The 18861-nt window shown below is 30.3% G+C and overlaps 1 protein-coding gene across 6 annotated transcripts in view; it reads right to left on the reverse strand.

The window, feature by feature from the left end:
• Positions 1 to 17559, reverse strand: part of LOC130676578 (uncharacterized) — a 58747-nt gene extending 41188 nt beyond the window's left edge. For 4 of the 6 annotated variants that reach the window (XM_057482906.1, XM_057482905.1, XM_057482904.1 and 1 more), the window contains exons 1-2: positions 14180 to 17559; positions 13508 to 13711 (exon numbers count right to left, since the gene is read on the reverse strand). In XM_057482906.1, coding sequence (XP_057338889.1) covers positions 13508 to 13711; positions 14180 to 17378 — 3403 coding nt within the window. In that variant the 5' untranslated portion in view covers positions 17379 to 17559. The remainder of the gene's footprint in view (positions 1 to 13507; positions 13712 to 14179) is intronic. The other 2 variants (XM_057482907.1, XM_057482908.1) reach the window with 2 other exon arrangements.
• Positions 17560 to 18861: the final 1302 nt, after the last annotated feature.

Here is an 18861-nt window from a genome sequence, read left to right on the forward strand (position 1 = left end):
ACTTCTACCTCCAGTACTGTTAGTGTTACTGAAAGTGCTACTGATGGTGCAACTGCTGGTAGATGCTTGCGGTAATATTAATGAGACATATGCATTAACTCGATGAGAATAAGAACAACTGGATGAATAAAGTGTCACGAAACTACAACTATTCCAAGTAACTTTACTTGAACGTCATTTAAATATAAGTATAATGGGAAATATCTATATATATATATATTATAGTTTAAATAATTGTATGGATTATGGTTAGTATTATACGTAAATCTTGTTCTGGTGAGTAAGTTCAAAAGCACTACGATCCATTGAGATTTCAAAAGAGATTTCAAGTTTAGTATCTTGGAAAAGCTGGTGTAAGGCAACTTACTATCGGGTGCTTAGTAGCGAGGTAGTACCCAGTAAAAGCTTAGTGTAAAGATACTGTATATATATGTATATATATATATATATATATATATATATATATACTGGTTGTACTTGGCTGCTGGTGGTGTAGCTCAGGTGCGGTTAGATGGGTCAAGTTAACAGACGAGTACAAACCGGTACATGCGAAGACACTTGCATAATGTATTATGTTAATTACCCTGAGTACGTACTCTATATTTATTTGCCTTTAATTATATTATTTAAGTAGAATTTTAGCCATTTGTTCAAGGTTTTCTTTGTCAAGGAATATTTGCAAAGGATCGGGGTTCAATTTCCATGAGGTGTTTCAATTTATATGGAAATAACAATGGGGTCAGTTTTTAAAAATGCATGAATTTAAAACATTGATGAATACTTAAGTTTAAAGTTTACTTAGCTCGATTAACTTTTGAACAAAATGAAAATGTAGAAGATTTAGATCTGGCATTTGTAACTTTTAGTTTTTCAAGGAATAATTATTTTAATTTAATTTAAAGTTCTTGGGTAATGAAAATGAGCTTGAAGTAAAGATAAATATCGGTTTTTTTAGGCGTTTATAAATAAAGTTTTTTTAATATGGAGCAGAGATCCATCAATTTTAGTTTGTAATTTTTTTGTTTCAATCTTTTAATAAATTCGGTGGGTTGAAAAATGAAAAATAAATTCAAACTGTCATTTTTGAGTAGGATACTTTTGTTAAAAAGTAAAAAAAAAAATGAGTACTATTAATAATAATGGACAGAAAAAAAGGTTGACTTGATTCAAGTGAAACATTCTTGAACCAAGAATACTAGTTTGAAAAATTCAATTTTTTTTGCTTCAAGAATTTATTTCTTGGCACAAGGAGTTTCAAGATTCTTAAATCAAAATTTGTATATGCTTGATTCAAAAGTACATTTTTTTTCACACAATAAATCTAACTCTCAAATCAAGTAACAGATTTACTTGGGTGAAGTAAAAATTTTGACGCCAGGTGGCGCCTTGATTACAGCGTATTTTCTTGTTTTTCTCGGTTAGTTGTAGTAAGTTTTGAATTGTAAGTTCACAATTTGAACATCAAAACATAAATCACGCCGTTGATAATTATTTTTGTTTAATGTATATAAATATGAACAAATTTCGATATCATAATACTTGAAGTAGTAAATGATTGCTGTGTTCAAACTTTAAAGATTTTCACAGTAAATGTATTTAATTGTCAATGCTTATTTTACTGGGTAACCTCAAATTTTCTGTTATTGAAAATGAGGTCATTAAACAAAAATATTATTTAAATTTTTAGCATAAATAAATTTTTTAAAAATAAAAACATGCATGAAACTTCCAAATCAAAAATTAGTATGAGTAACTATTGTAGTTACTCATACTCATAACATACGAATAAATATTCAAAAATTTGACATTTTTTTTTCTATAAATATTTTGAAATACTTGCTTATGTAATTAGTATTTTTAAAAAAAATTTCTACCCATTAGTTGATTTCGATGTAAAAATATAATTTCTACGCTCGAAAAAAAGAAAAAAATATATAAAGCTTCGAAATAAATCATTAATAAATAATTTGTCTCGTGTATTTATGAAGAATAAATAATATATAAGACGAAAAAAATTATGGGATTGGCTTGAGATATTCTAGGTCATCCTATTTTTATATTTACATATCGGAAAATTTTGTGGTCTCAGATTACCGTGACGTTTAGATATAATAATAACAAGGTTTTGGGTAATATAACCGGTGAGGAGTTTAATTGTGAGCTATCCTGCATACTAGTTAGTTCACCAGCTCATGTGGTTTGTAATATTCGCTCAAGTATTGCACTACATGATACCCCACAGCTCAACAACAACCAGGATCGTATCGATTTATTCGAAAAATGCCTTAAAAATTTATCGGGTCATAAAAATAGAGAGGATTATTTATTTAGTCTTATAATCTTTAACAATTAATAATGGACGTACGATAAATAAATAGTTTTGCGGTATTGGGGTCACTTGTACCAAGAAATCATTTTTTTTCAACGGCTTACAAAAGCACTTGATGTCTAATGGATTGTTAGGGATGTGGATAAAAGTAAAGAAACTAAAAAAAGTTGTAAATGCTTGAGAAACGATGGACGGTTGTAAATCGTTCTCAGTAAATCTTTTTTAATTGCACCCAATGGTAAAGTAATTAATACCAATGGATTGGCATTATTTAATCGATTTATATATCTTGCAAATATATATGCTTCTTATTGTTTTACGTTATTTATTTCCATTGTTTGCATCATAAAAATTTTATTTCAATTTAAAACAATAAAGTACTTTTTCAAGTTTCATTTCAATTTAAAATAATAAAGTACTTTTTAAAAGTCAAACATAAACTTTTTTTTTTGTTTAAATTAAATCCGGAAAGTAAAAATAGAAATGTTTAATAAATTACAAACATATTGTTTTACTTTGTATGTAAACTGATATATTTTAATTATCATTAATGATTTGTAATATTTGAATTTTCGTGACAGTATATGGTAATATTTTTTTTTTTTCAATTGATTTTTCATGCTTCGGAAAATTTCAGAGTTTTCCGAAATATTACACACAATTTTAAGATTTTCTGAAATCTTCTAGAGGAATTGTCAATTTTCTGGAATTTTTAAAATATTTTTGTATATTTTCGAAATGTTTTAGAGTTTTTCGGAATAATCGAGAAAAATTTTAAAAAAAAATAAAATTGACGATTTTTCGGGATTTTCCAGACGATTAAAAATTTTTTTCGAGTTGTCTAGGAAAATTTATACACTCAGAAAATTAAATAATAGGAACTATCATCTAGTGATGATAAAATTTTTACTATCAATCCGATAGTAGTGAATATTATCTAGATGATTGTATAAATCATCTACATCGTAATAACATTAATTACAATCCCTGATAGTTACTGTTATCATCCTGATGGTAATTTTTACCATCCTGATAATAACCGTTACCATCCTGATATTATTATCTCTATTAAAAAAAATTATAACACTGACTATCTTTGCATTTAAAAACTTTCGAATCATTCTAGATGATTGGAATTAAAAAATTATGTACCTGAAGATCGTAACGTTTTTTGCCCTACGAAAAAAAAATTTGGAAAGTAAAAAATTTACTAGATGACTAGATTTTTAAAATGTTTCGCACGTAGATGCTAATATGTCAGCCGAAAATCTTAAACCAACCCTTACCTCCGAAATTACGTCCTAAGCAGTCAAATTTCATCAATTTTTTTCATTTTCGTTGTTCGAGAAACGTTTCGATCTTCAGGTACATAAAATTTTAGGATAATAAACACAATTACTTAATTTTCTGAGTGTAGTTTTTTGAAATTTTTCCATTCGTTAAAAATTTTATAAAACGTTATAGAGAAAAGCGGGGCAAAATTCGTTGCTCAAAATTTTGTTATGTTTAAAATTATCATTTATTACTGTCACAACTATTTCCAAGCGAATCGACGCGCCCGTGAACTATTTCTCCAAATTTATTTTCCAAAACTCTATTATTAACTACTTTCGTTTTCAAAATAACATCGCAAATCATATTTCTTACAAAATAATCACCCTATTTGTTAAAAAATAATTTTTCAACAGCACTCCAGAATTTTCTTTCATTTCTATAAATGTGTAACAATACTCGAGATAAAAAATTATACATTTTCTCTCTGTCCTCATTTAACCCTCCCTATATGATAAGATATATTGTCACCAATAGAAATAAAGATAAAATAAAAACCAACTTTTCTATTTTATCATTATAAAGTATAATAATAATAAAATTTTCTAATGTACCGTAAGCACACAAAAGAAAAATAAATAATGATAATTATCGATAAAATTACTATCATTAAAAAAAATATTTACAACAGATTTGACGTACAAGAAAAAAAAACGTCATTTAATAATGAAAAAAAAGTAAATAAATATCGTAATTGCAGCATTGTATTATGCGTGTCGACCATTATAATTTGCTTGCACGTGACAACAATCGATCGTTGTAAATGAGCCGGAAGACAAAGAAGTGAACAGTTAACATGCATGTGCTCAGCGTACGTTTATTTGCATGCATATATATACATGCATACGACATACATGAGTATATAACTACATAATGCATGTGCATAGATATAGATATAGTTGCTACCTATATATATAAATATATTCCTATAAAATTTTCATGAGATATTCAGTGAGTGAAGTTTAATGCGTGCATAGCGAGGGTTGTTATCGTATATCTCAGTAAAAGATCTGACCCCGGGAAATATTTGAGTATAGCACAAGTTTCGATTGAACGAGCTTACAGTTAAGTTTAACTAAGTAGTATAGCTGTTAGTGTGAGTTAAGAAGCATTGTATTACTACTTGAATATTTTGAATCAACAGTAAAGTTGCTAACAATTTTATGCTCGTAAAACTCAAAGGTTATTCATCTCTTATGTCTACCAATGTATATTTATTGTGTAAAATAATAATGATATCAGAGTTTATTCAAGTTTCAAGTAAACTAAATTATAAATTTCAACGGACTACAAGGTTAATCTCAAGTAATTTTAAAGTCAAATATTTACGGACGACCTACTGCGGTGGTTAGTGTAGAAACTAACTTGGGTGCTTTGTCAATATTAACAGTGGGAAAAAAATATATTATAGACATTTCGTTGTTTATAATGTTAACTGTCATAATTGGTTCTTTATTTTTTTTTTTAATAATTAATGAAAATGAATTAATGGTTTTCAGGGAAAGCATTGAGTTGGTATTATGTAATGCGGGAATAATGGTGAAAAAATACCGAAATTAGGGAACTGTATTTTTCGATCACTTGATAGTAATTTTAAATAAGGATGAGTGAAGAGGGATGTTCGTTATAAATGAGCATAAGCTACAACGGTGATTTACTACAGTCAAAACACATCAGCAACAAGGTCATAAGGAAGGGTGTGCCGCTGCGCACGAAACCTGCGGCACACCCTCGATTTCACTATAGGGCTCTGTTCTATCTAAAGCATCCTCATATTTTTTATTATATTACAACACGTTTTATGTAATATATATTTTATAAATTGGATTAATAAATATTGAGCTCATTTTTTTTTTTTTTTAATTTTTGATGTTTTTCAAAAGTTTATATTTTTTTGTAATTTTATAGTGAGAAAAATGAAGACTTTTATTTAGAATATTTCAAAATGCCCGAATTTATTTAAAAACAATTTAATAAATATCGACGAAAAAAATTCATCCCTCATAATTTCTCCCTCAAAATTTTCAGAAGATTCATAAATTTCGATAAAAATAAATGTAATAATTTTTTCTTTTATTAAAAAATGAAATTTTTCATTGCAGTTAAATAATTTAATTGATAAAAAAATATGAAAAAATAAATCGTTCTCTGAATTACTGCGCAATGAAATGGTAATTTTATGCTAGCTGATAGTGTATTTTCAAATTTATTTTTACAATGAAGCAATAAAGGTGTATTAACACATGAAAATGCATTATATTTCAGCGAAACATTCGTACGCGGGATTAGTTATATTTGTTGCCTGAGGCGTGCGTGGTGTACAGATCGTTTTGAGTTAAATAGCTCGATGTATACGTGAACTGTTTCTATGTGTGTACTTTACCCCACATGACACAATTTGCTTGTGTGGTTAAATTACAAATATATATATAAATAATATTACACAAACTGTTGCTTATACTTTTAAAATTTTATTTCTACAAGATTAAAACCCATTTCATTAAGTTTAAATTATTGCCCTATCGTGCCTCTATAATTACAAGTAAATTCAATTAGCCTCTTTATAAATTCACCACTTAATGACCCATTAATTTATTTTAAAAAATTCCATAATTAAAATTAAAATAAAAAAGTTAATTAATTTGTTTTAATTAAAAATACTATTTTTTTTAGTTTGCTAAAATTGTTCCGGTAAATTAAGCGATTTTCCTGAGGAAAATGTAATCGAGTATTTTCGCCTGTCAGATACTTAAAGAAAATTATTGAGACAAACCCCCGAGGGGTTAATTTTCCTGATAATTTATTATATAAACCGATGAAGTGAAATTTTTCATTTTTTAAAATATTTAAAAGAAAATAATTTTTTAAAACAAACATGTCGATGCACACTAAGAAAAAAAAAATACTTTTATCAAGAACATTTACTTGAAACAAAAACATATATTCTTGATAATTTTCAAGAATATATAATTTTGTCTCAAGAATTCGTAGAATTGAAGGAAATAATTTTTATTTAGGGGAAGGGGGGCAAAAGGGGGTAGAGTAGGCAAAACGGGGTACCCCCAAAATTTGATAAAAAAAATTTTATATTTTAAATAGTTTTTAAACATTCCAAAATTACTTCTGTAAATATAAATAAGCGTTACTTTGAATTTTTTTTGGTAAACTTTTTCAAAAATCAATTGTCAGTTGAAAAATATTAATGACGTTTGTTTTACTATAAAAACTATTAAAAATTTTTTTTTTTTCTTCTGTATCCAATAAACATGTAAAATATAATTTTTCTTCATGTAAATTACTTAGAAAAAAATTCAACTTAATCTAATTCGTTTAAAATCCTGAAATTTTTTATTTTTACCTTTTTAGGAGGTACCCCACTTTGTCCACAGAAATGAAAAATTTTCTTGAACGGATGTCTTGAACCAAGAAATTCTTGTTTGGAAAATAGTATTTTTTTTTTTCAGTGCAAGAGTAATTTTATTTTATTTTCCGACTTAACATTTCTCACTCAAAGTGTTACACTTCGATCCCAATGTAGGAAGCAGTCGAGAGTTGAGAATATACTTGAGTTGCGACAAGTTAGACATAGATCGAACTCTAACTCCTTTACTTCACCTAAACTTTTATTTCCTCAGTTTTACACTTTTGTTTGCCAAGACTTTTATAATGAAAATTATTTTTTACAAGATTATTAACATGATCTCGTTAAAATTTATTTTCTAAACCAAAGAAAATTTTTTTATAATTTACGTTCATAAAGAAAAAGTTTTCGTGATCTAATTAAAGGGAGAAAAATGAATGAGTCAAAAAAAAATCTAAGAGTATAAAGATTTTTGATAAACTCTGTGACAAATTGTAGATCCGTAGAAAACGGAAGGCTCACTTTTTCTCGTTCATCCACTTTTTTTTATCAACCCTTACCCTTTAGCATTTTGCCACATTTTTCCTGTTAATTCTTTTATCTTTATCGGTAGCACGCGCGGTCTATAGAAATGAAGAAAAATACAAATATACAAAAAAAAAAAAATTGGCAATCGAGTTGTAACGATTGCCCTCTGAGAAAAAAGACTGTTGAGGGTGATTCGATATCTATACTATGGCAATGTTTTCGCTAAAATTCCTACCGAGTTTCAGTACTTCGACAAAAGTTTATGGGCTCTCGACGAATTGCCTGAGAGGGATGAACGAGCTTAGGTCTTCTTTATTACACAGACCGTGATAAAACGATCGATTGATATGACACGTGCAAAATACAAGACATTTCACAGTTGAGACTTAACGACAGATACCTTCTACTTGGTTTTACCCATAAAATTCTATCCATTCTATCCTTGCTTCCTACCTTTATTAATATATATATTAAAAATTTTAATGACATTTTTTTATAGTTCACTAAAAAAACCCTTTACTTTACACTAAATAAAAAAATTCTATATTACATATTTTTTAATAAAAGTTACCCATTAAAATTTATAAAGTTTTTTTTTAAATAAAAATTTATGTGTGAATTTTTTTATTTTTTCTTCAATGGAAATTTATTTGTTTTTTATATTTTTTTTAGTAGAATTTTTTACACTTTTCTGAATAAAAATTTATCCATAATTTTTTTTTTTTTTTTATAGAGAATTTTTTTATATTATGTTAAAAATTATGCAAATAGTTTACACGCTCAGTTTAATCTTGGTAACTAGTATCTAAAGTATAAGCAAAAATCTACACCCTCGCGTGCCAGTTTAATGCGACTCTCGAGTGTGCAGAGCGACGAAGATCGAAAAATAGATTGCCGTTGCAAGAAAAGGGGTTGGGGGCGAGTAAGAGCTTTTCAACCCGCTAACATTGTGCACTCGTGTCACACAATTCTCATTTATGTCTGAGTCATAAAAAAAAACTATATATAATAATAATAATAGTAAAAATAAAATAAAATAAATTACAATGTTAGTGCGGTCGCAATCCTCTATTATTTACTGGAGCAATTTTCCGAGACTGTTAAATAAATAAATCACGAACTTAATTATTTATTTTCATCCCTGAAAACTCACCGAGTCTCGATTATCGATTGAACTTTTTATCGTATAAATTAAGTAACTAAATTATTAAAATTAATATCAATAATAAAATATTTTATTAAATGTCTGAGGGCAGAAGTTGATGAATTTTTTTTTAGTTGAATTAAAAATTAAAATGATCGACTGTGAGATTGCACTTTGATGTATAAGAGTATTAAATTTTTTATTAATAGTTTGGAATTTCGCACGACGCTTCTAAATAATCTATTATTAAACCAGGCTGCCGGGCGTCACTGAAAGTTACGTAAAGCAAATTGAGAGGAGCGATAAGCAATTCTTATGCCACCGCGACTCTTGCACTTGGTTTAATCTATGCATCAATCTACATCTTGTTCAACTGAATTCACTATCTTTTTATTCCCCCATTCTTATTTTAATAATTTAATTCTTCAACTTGATTTAAACCTTTGACTCAAATTTTTAAAATTTATTTTTCATCCACGCTTGTCTGAACACAAAAACAATTTTTATTCAAAAGTAAAAATACGATTTAATTAATATTTAAATAAAATTTGAATTTCATTTTATCCCGTAATTTTTTTTTATCACTCGTACACTCAATTTGCCCTTTTTTCTCACAGCAAAAGCCCCGTAAACTCAGCACACCCGCTAAAAAATTAAACCAAGAGCTTGTAAAACCAGTACTTTTGTCTCAAGTTTTTTTTTTTATTTATTTTAGCACAAGACTGTGATTATGTCACTAGATTTAATCCAGTCTACAATCTTACAAGGTGCCGTTTCTACAGTTGAAAGACTTCTTATCTCCATAATGACATCAATAACCGTTACACATATATATATATACATATATATTATCAAACCTTTCCGACAATAAAAACAAACAAACTTGAATTAAAAACCCGCCCTTATTTATTCTATTCAGTCAGTTTTAAATTTCATATAAATTCATTTCGCGCGAAAAAAAAAGCGTAAAATTTATTTATCATTTACTTTTACGTCAATGGCGCACTGTAAGTCAGTGTAATTTAACATTTAAATAAATATAAACCGGGCAATAAAATCGCGGATACAGCCAACAGAGATTGAATTCTTTTAACAGTATATATTTTTTTATTTTTTGTTTTATATTTTTACCCGAGGCAATTTCGGGGCATTGGGATTGAAGCGATCGCTCTGCCCGTACATTTAAGTCCCTATTTTCTCGCGTATCTCATCAGGATGAACGTTGAAGAACCTTGGAGTACGTCGTTCGAGTGAGAAATAAAACCAAAGGCATTTTCAGCTCAAGTTTAACTGGGATCTTCACGTGGGGAAGGAAAATAGGAACTTGTTTGTTTCATCTATGGCTATGGCTATTGCTATTGCTAACTATTTCAAGTAACTACACATCTGTATCTATCAATCTATATATATATATGAAAAAATAAAGGCGTAAAAAAGCGGACGACTATTCTTTTCCTTAAGAATACGGGGAGAGACTTCTCAGGGGAGTTGTCTGGTTATTCTTGGGATCCTACGTGCCCTCTAGCTTCGACCGTTGACTGTTGAAGAGTAAGAGTAGCTGGAGAGAAATTGCCAGGAAAAGAGATAAAAAAGACCCCGGTAAAGCAGGTGAAGAATACTTCCTTCTTATATATATATTTTCCTTTTCTTTCCCTTTTTTATTTTTATTTCCGCAACTTTTTTATACTTTATTTCCCCATCTCTCTCCGTCTTTCGGGCAGCGTCGACCTCGATCTCTGAGCAAGTCAAAGGCACACAGTTCGCTCCAATGTTTACTCAGTCCGTGTAAATTCCCGACGCAAAGATTCCGCCCCGAGCTAACGACTTTTCATTTACCACCATCAGTATATTTCAACCTCTGGCTCGCCCGCTTCTGGCTGACTCAGCTCGTCACTCACTACTGATGCACTTCTTTATATATTATTTCATCTCGTAATAAAAATTATATTAGTTTTTTTAAATTCTCTTCAATGCCTCTCTCGAGAGCTGGGAAATTAACCGACTTCATTTGTGACCCTTAAGTATTTTTAATTAACAGTCTCACCATCGATTCAAGTAAATAAATATAAATTTGTCCTTTTGAATTTCAAATCAAGCAAAAAAAAAAAAAAAAAAAAAATAAAAATATTCAATTTAAAAATATATAGAATATTAACTTAACATTTTTTTTACTATTTTTTTATATATGGTAATTTATGTATGATCATACATTGGCTTATATTGATTATCATTTTTCCTTGGGGCATTTTTTTTTATTTTAAATTAAAAAAAAAAAAAACCAAGTGCGGATGCTGTAATGAATGTTAACTCTCAATTTATAAAGCAAATGTAAAAATTTATTTGTAAAAAGAGTTTTAAAAATGAATCAATGGATTTTAGTGCTCCACTTGGGGGTTCGCTCCGGGTTTTAAAACTAAAAAACCGTGACCCAGTTTGAGCACCAGTGTGCTTTAATGTGCTTCCACACTAGCTTTATTCTCATGTTCACCCTTTACACACTCAACTCTCCTTCTCCCTCACTCAAACTCTCTAAACCTACTCACTAACTCAACTCAACTCAACTCAACTCTCCACTATATGCGCTCCCCGATTTCTTTATATTAACCTTTTCACCAGTACTAAAAACGCATACTACACGAAAATCCTAAACTTACTTTTTTTTTCTTTACTAATTCCTCCAGCATTAAATCCTTTTATTATTTAATTTTTATTCAGCTTAAAAAAATTCTTTATTTAATTACACGATTTTCCCTTCATCGCTTACTATTAATTCGCGGATTTTATAGACAATTTGTGACAAAATTTTAAAACATTTTTTTCTTTTTATATTCTGCGTCACAAGAGACCTATTACGTGTTAAATTACCGAAACAGGTTGAGTGTCTAGGTGTGAAGATTAAAACTCCGAGTTCTCTCGTTAATAAAAAAAAAGTTCTCAATTTAACCAGACTAAAAAAAAATATAATATAATTTTCTAAATATTTTCGTGTTTTCATTTAATCAACCGTCCCCTCATCAGTGTCTTTGTCAGTTCATAAATAAATTTACTCAAATTATCAACTCTCCCATAAAAAATAAAAAATTTTAAATTAATACTGGAATAAGCTGACGTAATAATTTTTGAAATATTTAAAAAATGATAAATTATGAAATAAAAATTATTTCTAAAAATTGCACATATAGTTTTTAAAATTTTCTACATGCGCATATTTTTTTTTTTTTTTCTTGTAATTTATTTGGTGAAAAAAAAATCAGAAAATTGTTAATTGTCTACTAACTTATGATGCTAAAGTTAGCAGACGTCAAATAATTTTTTAATTTTTCTAGAAAAGATAACTTACAAAAAAAAAAATATTTTAAAAAATTGCACTTGTAGTTTTTTTAGTTTTCTACAAGTGCATTTTTTTTTTTTTTTTTTTTTTTTTTTTTTGGAAATGATTTGTTGAAAAAAAAAATCCGAAAATTTTATATTGGCTGCTAACTTCAGAATAATTACATGATACTGAAGTTATCAGACGTCTAATAATTTTTGGATTTTTTTTTAGATGACAAAACATAAAAAAAAAAATATTTGAAAAAATTGCACCTGTAGTTTTTTAAATTTTCTACATGTGCATATTTTTATTTTATTTTTTCGCAATTGATTTGTTGAAATACGAAAATTCAAATATTTTTAAATGTCTGCTAACTTCAGGATCATATAAATATTATGATACTGAAGTTAGCCGACGTCTAATAATTTTTGGACTTTTTTTTAGACGGTAAATTATAAAAAAAAAATATTTAAAAAAATTGCACTTGTAGTCTTTGAAATTTTCTACATGTGCATATTTTTAGTTTTTTTTTTCTTCAAATTTAATTATCCTAAAAAAAATCCAAAAATTTTTAAATGTCTGCTAACTTCAGTATTATATAAATATTTGATTCCACATAAAAATTTCCATTGACATTTGAAATTTTGAATAGAATAATTGAATATTAAATTAACAAATCATTTGAAATTACACAAAACACATTATTTAAATATGCTTAATATTGCATAGCTCGCGCTCTTATCATAAATTATTATTGAAATTTAAATTAATTACAAGTACATACAATGTACTGTCCTAAATTACCTACAGTAGCGACTCGACAAATTTCAAATTAATTAAATTCTCAATCGCAATGTTGTTACAAGCGCATATTAATTAATATCTATTATTGATTCATGTTATTTTTTATTATCATCATTATTATTAAACACCATAATTGCAAATATATATATATATTTATCTAGACAAGGGATAATCAGATGGAGAACTGGATGAATTTTGTCAAGGCCGTTACTAGAGCGAGAACTGTATGCACGCCTTATTGGATTATCTCTAGTATAATTTAATATACTATATAGTATATAGTGTATGTATATAATATAATATGGATTATGATAGCAACTCCAGACGGAGTTTACACTGCAAGTGTCACCGAAGATACCAGCACTCAGTGCGGCTTGTCCTTAACCGTTAATCGATGTGAAGAAAATGATAATGGAGCATTGAGTCCGAGGGTAAAGAAAAAAAAAAAATGAGTGTACTGAGTAAAAAAAACCATATTTATAGTGATGATAATGATAATGATGATAATAAAAGAGGTGCTAAGTATTTCAGAGGAAAATAATTATTTCTTAACGGTAAGTAATTTACTTTAATCACCACTAAGTGATCAAATAATACTTGATATAATGTCTATTACTTTTTGGTTTATCAGAAAAAAAATTAAGTAGCTGATGATAATTAATATTTATTATACTGGTAATTGTGGTAATGACTTACCAGTTACTGGAGCCTCGATATCAATCATTGTCTTCTCGGATCGTAGAAGAGAAGCGCCATCATTGACGATGCGCAGTGCTGCCGCTTCGTCAATTCTTCCTTCAAGGATGAAGTGATGCTTGAGTACATCTGGTCGAGGTCTTCCTGTTCGTGCATCGAAGACCTCTGCCACTGTCAGTTTGTGAGACGGTGGAAATGGCACACCTATTAACACAAATTTTATTTTCGTTATTTTTTTTTTAGCATAAATATGGATGTAAATGTAAATTTATAAATATATAAGTTCAATTTAATTTGAATAATTATTTTAAATTTAAAACTTTTAATTTTCGCGGTTAATTTTATTCAAAGTTTAAGTTGCCAAGAGATAATTAAATTCTATACCCTGAAACCTGCATCGTCATTGAGACTTAGGTGGTACGATACCGGAGTTCTAATGGTCAAGGACCTTTATAAATTAGACACAGTATTATCTACCTGATAATTAGTTTGTAATAGATAGAGAGAGGGAGGGGGAAATGATTAACCAATGACGAAGTAGTTTAGAGCAGGTAGAATTAATAATTTAAGGGACCAATAGAAATTTAGTGTCGGCTAACGACTGCCCCAAGTAGATCCGGCTGTAAAATATTTAAAAAAAATGAAAATTAGAAATAAAATAAAAAATGAAACCTTCTGCTCTCTTGAAAACAGGCGCTGGTTGTTTTTCAGACTGATTAAATTTTATTGAAATAGAATTGTCTGAATCTTCAACGGCAGTCGATGACGCGATGGGTTTTGAACCTGCATGAGGAGTTTTCTGCATTAATTTCTTGAACAGACTCACTGCCTTTCTTCTCGACCGCGGGGTCGGAGTTTTGGGGGATTTCACATCAGCGCTGGATGTCGAAGGCTTGGATTCTTCTAGCTCCGAGTGATCAAGCGTTTCAAGTGCGTCGAAAAAGGTTGTGGTGTTGGCTGAGTCTACGACTGAAGAGTCAATGATTGAGCCTGAGTGTTCGTCTCTGTCAGGCCCAAAAGAAGTTTCTATCGGCGACACGAATGAATCATCTTTTATTTCCACTGTAGAATCCAGATCAATTGTACGATTCGAAATGTCTAAATTTTGAACGGCAGCTTCCGTTTCTAAGGCTGCTGATTCTACTAATAATTCAACAGAATCATTTAATTCAATTGTTTCGATGTTTTTTAATTCACTGGTATTTTTTGACTCTTCTTCAGTTCCAGTTACTTCCATACTTTCCAATTCATGATGACTTTGTGACTGATCTTCAACTCCAGTTACTTCCATACTTTCCATTTCAGGAGAATCAATTGACGATTGATCTTCAACTTCAGTAACTTCAATAGTGCATAATTTACTAGTATTTTTTGACTCATCTTCAGTCGTAGTTTTATAAACATTTTTAAGGCCCAACATTAACGAATTAATTTTTGCTAAACTTTCTTCAATTTCCAGAGGGTCGTACGGCGTCTGAGATTTGCTGACCTGGACACCAAAACTAGAAGCATTCAAGTCACTAGATTCCTTTGAACTGGAAGACTGATCCAGACTGGCATCAGCTAGATCAGCAATACTAGCTGGTTCAGACGTACTTGCTTCGACGATCATACTCGACGTATCCTTTTCATCATCATCGTCAGAATCCATAGCACGAAGAAACATCCCGGGGCTACAGTAATGATGGCCGAAATTACCAGGCCGAGACGGGCGTTCTGGCATCACCTGAGGACTTGGATTGTCTTCTTCTTCTAGTATCATCAAGCCTGACGGTCCACTGTCTTGCTCGAAACTAGCAGCACCGGGATCAGCGTTAAAAACATTGCTGTAACGCCTGTTTGGAGAGAATCTCCGAAAGCTAGAACCGGAATGATGGCTTCTCGTTGGCGAGTGTCTGCCAAATTCAAAAGTAGAAGCTTCGGAAAATTTAGGATAGTGTTCATCAAATCTAGTCGTAGAAAGATTTGAATGTTTGCTTCGATCAGAATCTGATAGCGAAGACGCAGCTTCTGACAGATCTTGGTCGACACTGGATCCTTGATTGGCATGCGTACTTACGCTCTGTAAATTAGATGCTGATTTACTTAAATTAGAATCATAAAGTTGTGATTGGGCGGATAAAGATGATGACAAATTTTTGGGAAAATTTGTCCTCATCTTTCTTGAGCGTTTTGGGCTTCCAATGTTGACTAGTAAACTCGAAGGCTCTTGATTCTCAGGAACAAAATCTGCTGCCATTGATTCGCTGGAATTACTGGAGTGCAATGATGACAATGATTGATGATCTTTGGTATCTGTCGAACTAGATCTCTTCAGAGCTCGTGGGCTATCGTAATTCAGTGAAAGACTTGAAGCTCCTGAAGCTCCAGGATTTAATTCAGCGGCTATCGAGTCACTCGAATAACTGGACTGCATTGATGACATTGATTGATGATCCTGAGTATCAGCTGGTGTTTGTATATAAGACATTGGACTTTGATAACTAATTATTGAAGATAAAGAAGCTTGATCCTCTGGAGTGAAGCCGTGGTCTGTAATTTTACTGAAATGCTCAGCGGTAGCTGATTCGTCTTGACCAGGGCCTTGATCACTTGACTCTTCCTCATCTCTAGTTTCAACGATAGTCGCAGCTTTTATTTTTTCCACGTCAGAGCCCAAACTAGAGCAATCAGGCTCAGATTTAATTTTTCTGATCGCTTGGAAATCATGATATTCATTTTTATCAGCTTTGAAAGATTTATTTTTATCAAACTCTTCAGGATCATCAATTAATTTAACGCATTCCTCATTAAAACTTTTCAAAAAACTTTTACGAACCACTTCCTGTTGACGTGGCTCCAATAAATCACCAACAGCTTCATCAATAGCTTTCTGTAAAATAACTTTACCATCATCATCATCCGCAAGCTCATCGTTATCAACCTCTGCTGACAAATCTTCACATTTAGAATAAATTTTACTTTTCATTGAACATTTTTTGCTAACCTGGGCCAAGTAAAACAATATCTGTGATACAAAAACAAGACTCTCATTCAAAATCGAATTATTATCTTGAGTGCCCGCTAATTGAAGACACTGAAGTGGCGTTGACGTCGCGGACTGTTTGAGTGGACTCTCAACTTTCTCAAGACCTCGGCCATCACCGTCAGCGTCATCGACTTTCATTGCAGCATCAATACCAGAATCTTTCAGTAAATTCTGCTGGACATCAGATGTGCTGCCACTGACAATAACGTTATCATCACGCGGTTTATTATCATTTATATTTTCCGGTGACGCTGAATTATCCCAGGGAATTAAATCAGTCGATAAGAAAGATTCTGAAATAAATGGCCGTTCAGACAAACGTTTGCGATGCGCGTGAGTACGTTCCAGTGCGACGCTGAGATAATCATCATCGATATTCAGTGGCTGAGACGATGATTTTTCTTCAGTTATTGATGAATCAAAAAGGGTTTTTTTGGAAGTTCCTTGACTTGACTCCTGGACATCCTGGTCTTCAACATTTCCCATGAAGCTTCGGTTCATGGGCATCAGCGATGATCTTCTTGACTTGAGCTGATTGATGGGAGTTTTCAAACCAAGACGAGTCATACGACTGATCAGCATGTCCATTGACGGACTTTCTCCGGAAAATATTTTAACATTTTCACGTACCGGTGATAAATTCTGATGAACTGAAGGCGCAGATTTTTCAGCTCCAGCATCAATGGACGTATTTGGTGTGTCCGTTGACATGGAGCCGTCATGATGATGAGGATTGTCATCATCAGCGGTTGCTTCTTTTTTGTCTTCAACGGAAGGAAAAAAAATACGCTTTGGTTTTTGCGGCGTATCCTCCATTACTGGCGGCACTTGGCGGTACGCCATTCTGACAACTTTTTGTTCGAGTAAATTTTACTGTTACAATAAATATTTAAAATTTTGATATTTATATGTAACTAATTATTATTGACACTCGCGAACACTTTTTTTAATTGGTTTTAATTTTTTATTTAAAAACAATTTAATGGTTGATTAATTACTCAACGGACTCGTGAACAATAGACGCAAGTAGTAACAGACGTTTTTTTTTTTGTTACCAACTTCAGATCTTGTGCTTTTTTTTTATTTTTACAGTTTTACCAACTTTATAATTTGAATTTTTAACGAAATTAATAATTTAAATAAAAATAATTGTGATGGATAATTTATGAGTGTGAATGTGACTGACAAGTATCAATTTTGAAAATTTTATAATAAAAAATCAAATGTGAGTACAGTAAAAATTAAAAAATGCGCGCTAATTAATGAGTAAATGTAGCAGACATAAGAAAAATTTTTAATTATATATAAAAAAATAAAATGATTAAAATAATAAAATTTAAAAAAATGCATGTACTCATTTTTGAATTGTCTGAATGTGCATTTTTTTATTTTAATTTTATAAACATTTCATTTTATTATTTCAAAATTTTAAAAATTGTCTGACGTCCGCTAACTTTACTGTCATTCTAATATGAGTGTAAATGCAGCAGACATGAGAAATTTTTTTAATTACATATAAAAAAATAAAATAATAAAATTCATGTACTCATTTTTTAATTATCTAAACGTGAATTTTTGTATTTTTATTTTTAAACATTTTATTTTATTATTTAAAGGTTTTAAAAATTATCAAATGTCCGCTAACTTAACTGTCATCCTGATTAATATAATTATTGATTAAAAATTGAATAATTTTTAATAAAATTATTAAATTTTAATTTCGAAATTTCGCGCCAAGTTGGCGCTACTGTAGTCGACATTCAAATTTTTGCTAAAATGGGGGAGGTCGATTAAATCGCAAGATCGATTGCTTTGTATTAACTGACGGTTCGATAGCGGCAGTCAGTATCATCGAAAATGGCAGTTGTAGTCCAGATCTTTCTTTACGTTTGAATTAAAACACAGAATTGCAGTTACGTCGTGTAATTATTCATTAAATTTGTTGCTCATAGTTATTGTTTAATTAAATTGTGCAGTGTTTGTAAAATGTAAATTGTGTAAAGTGTCTGTGGTGTTGTTAAGTGTTGAGTGTTGAGTGCTAGTGTAAATTGTTGCTGATGGCTGATGCTGATGACTTCCAAGTTCCTGAGCAAAATCATCTGGCATCGTCTGGTGGGGAAATAGCAGTTAAGTGACGTTTTTTTAGCTGCAATACACTTGGAGTAATTTAATTCAAATCTCCAAGTGTATTAGGACACCCTTCTGCATATTATTTCCCCGCCAAGGTTTGTTCAAACACTCAAGTGTTTTTTTTTTTAATATTTTAAATATTTTTCTATCATATTCTGTCGATGAGTGTGAATGTAGCAGACATCAGAAAAATTTC

The sequence above is a fragment of the Microplitis mediator genome, chromosome 10, assembly GCF_029852145.1.
Source record: "Microplitis mediator isolate UGA2020A chromosome 10, iyMicMedi2.1, whole genome shotgun sequence".
Lineage (NCBI taxonomy): Eukaryota > Metazoa > Arthropoda > Insecta > Hymenoptera > Braconidae > Microplitis > Microplitis mediator.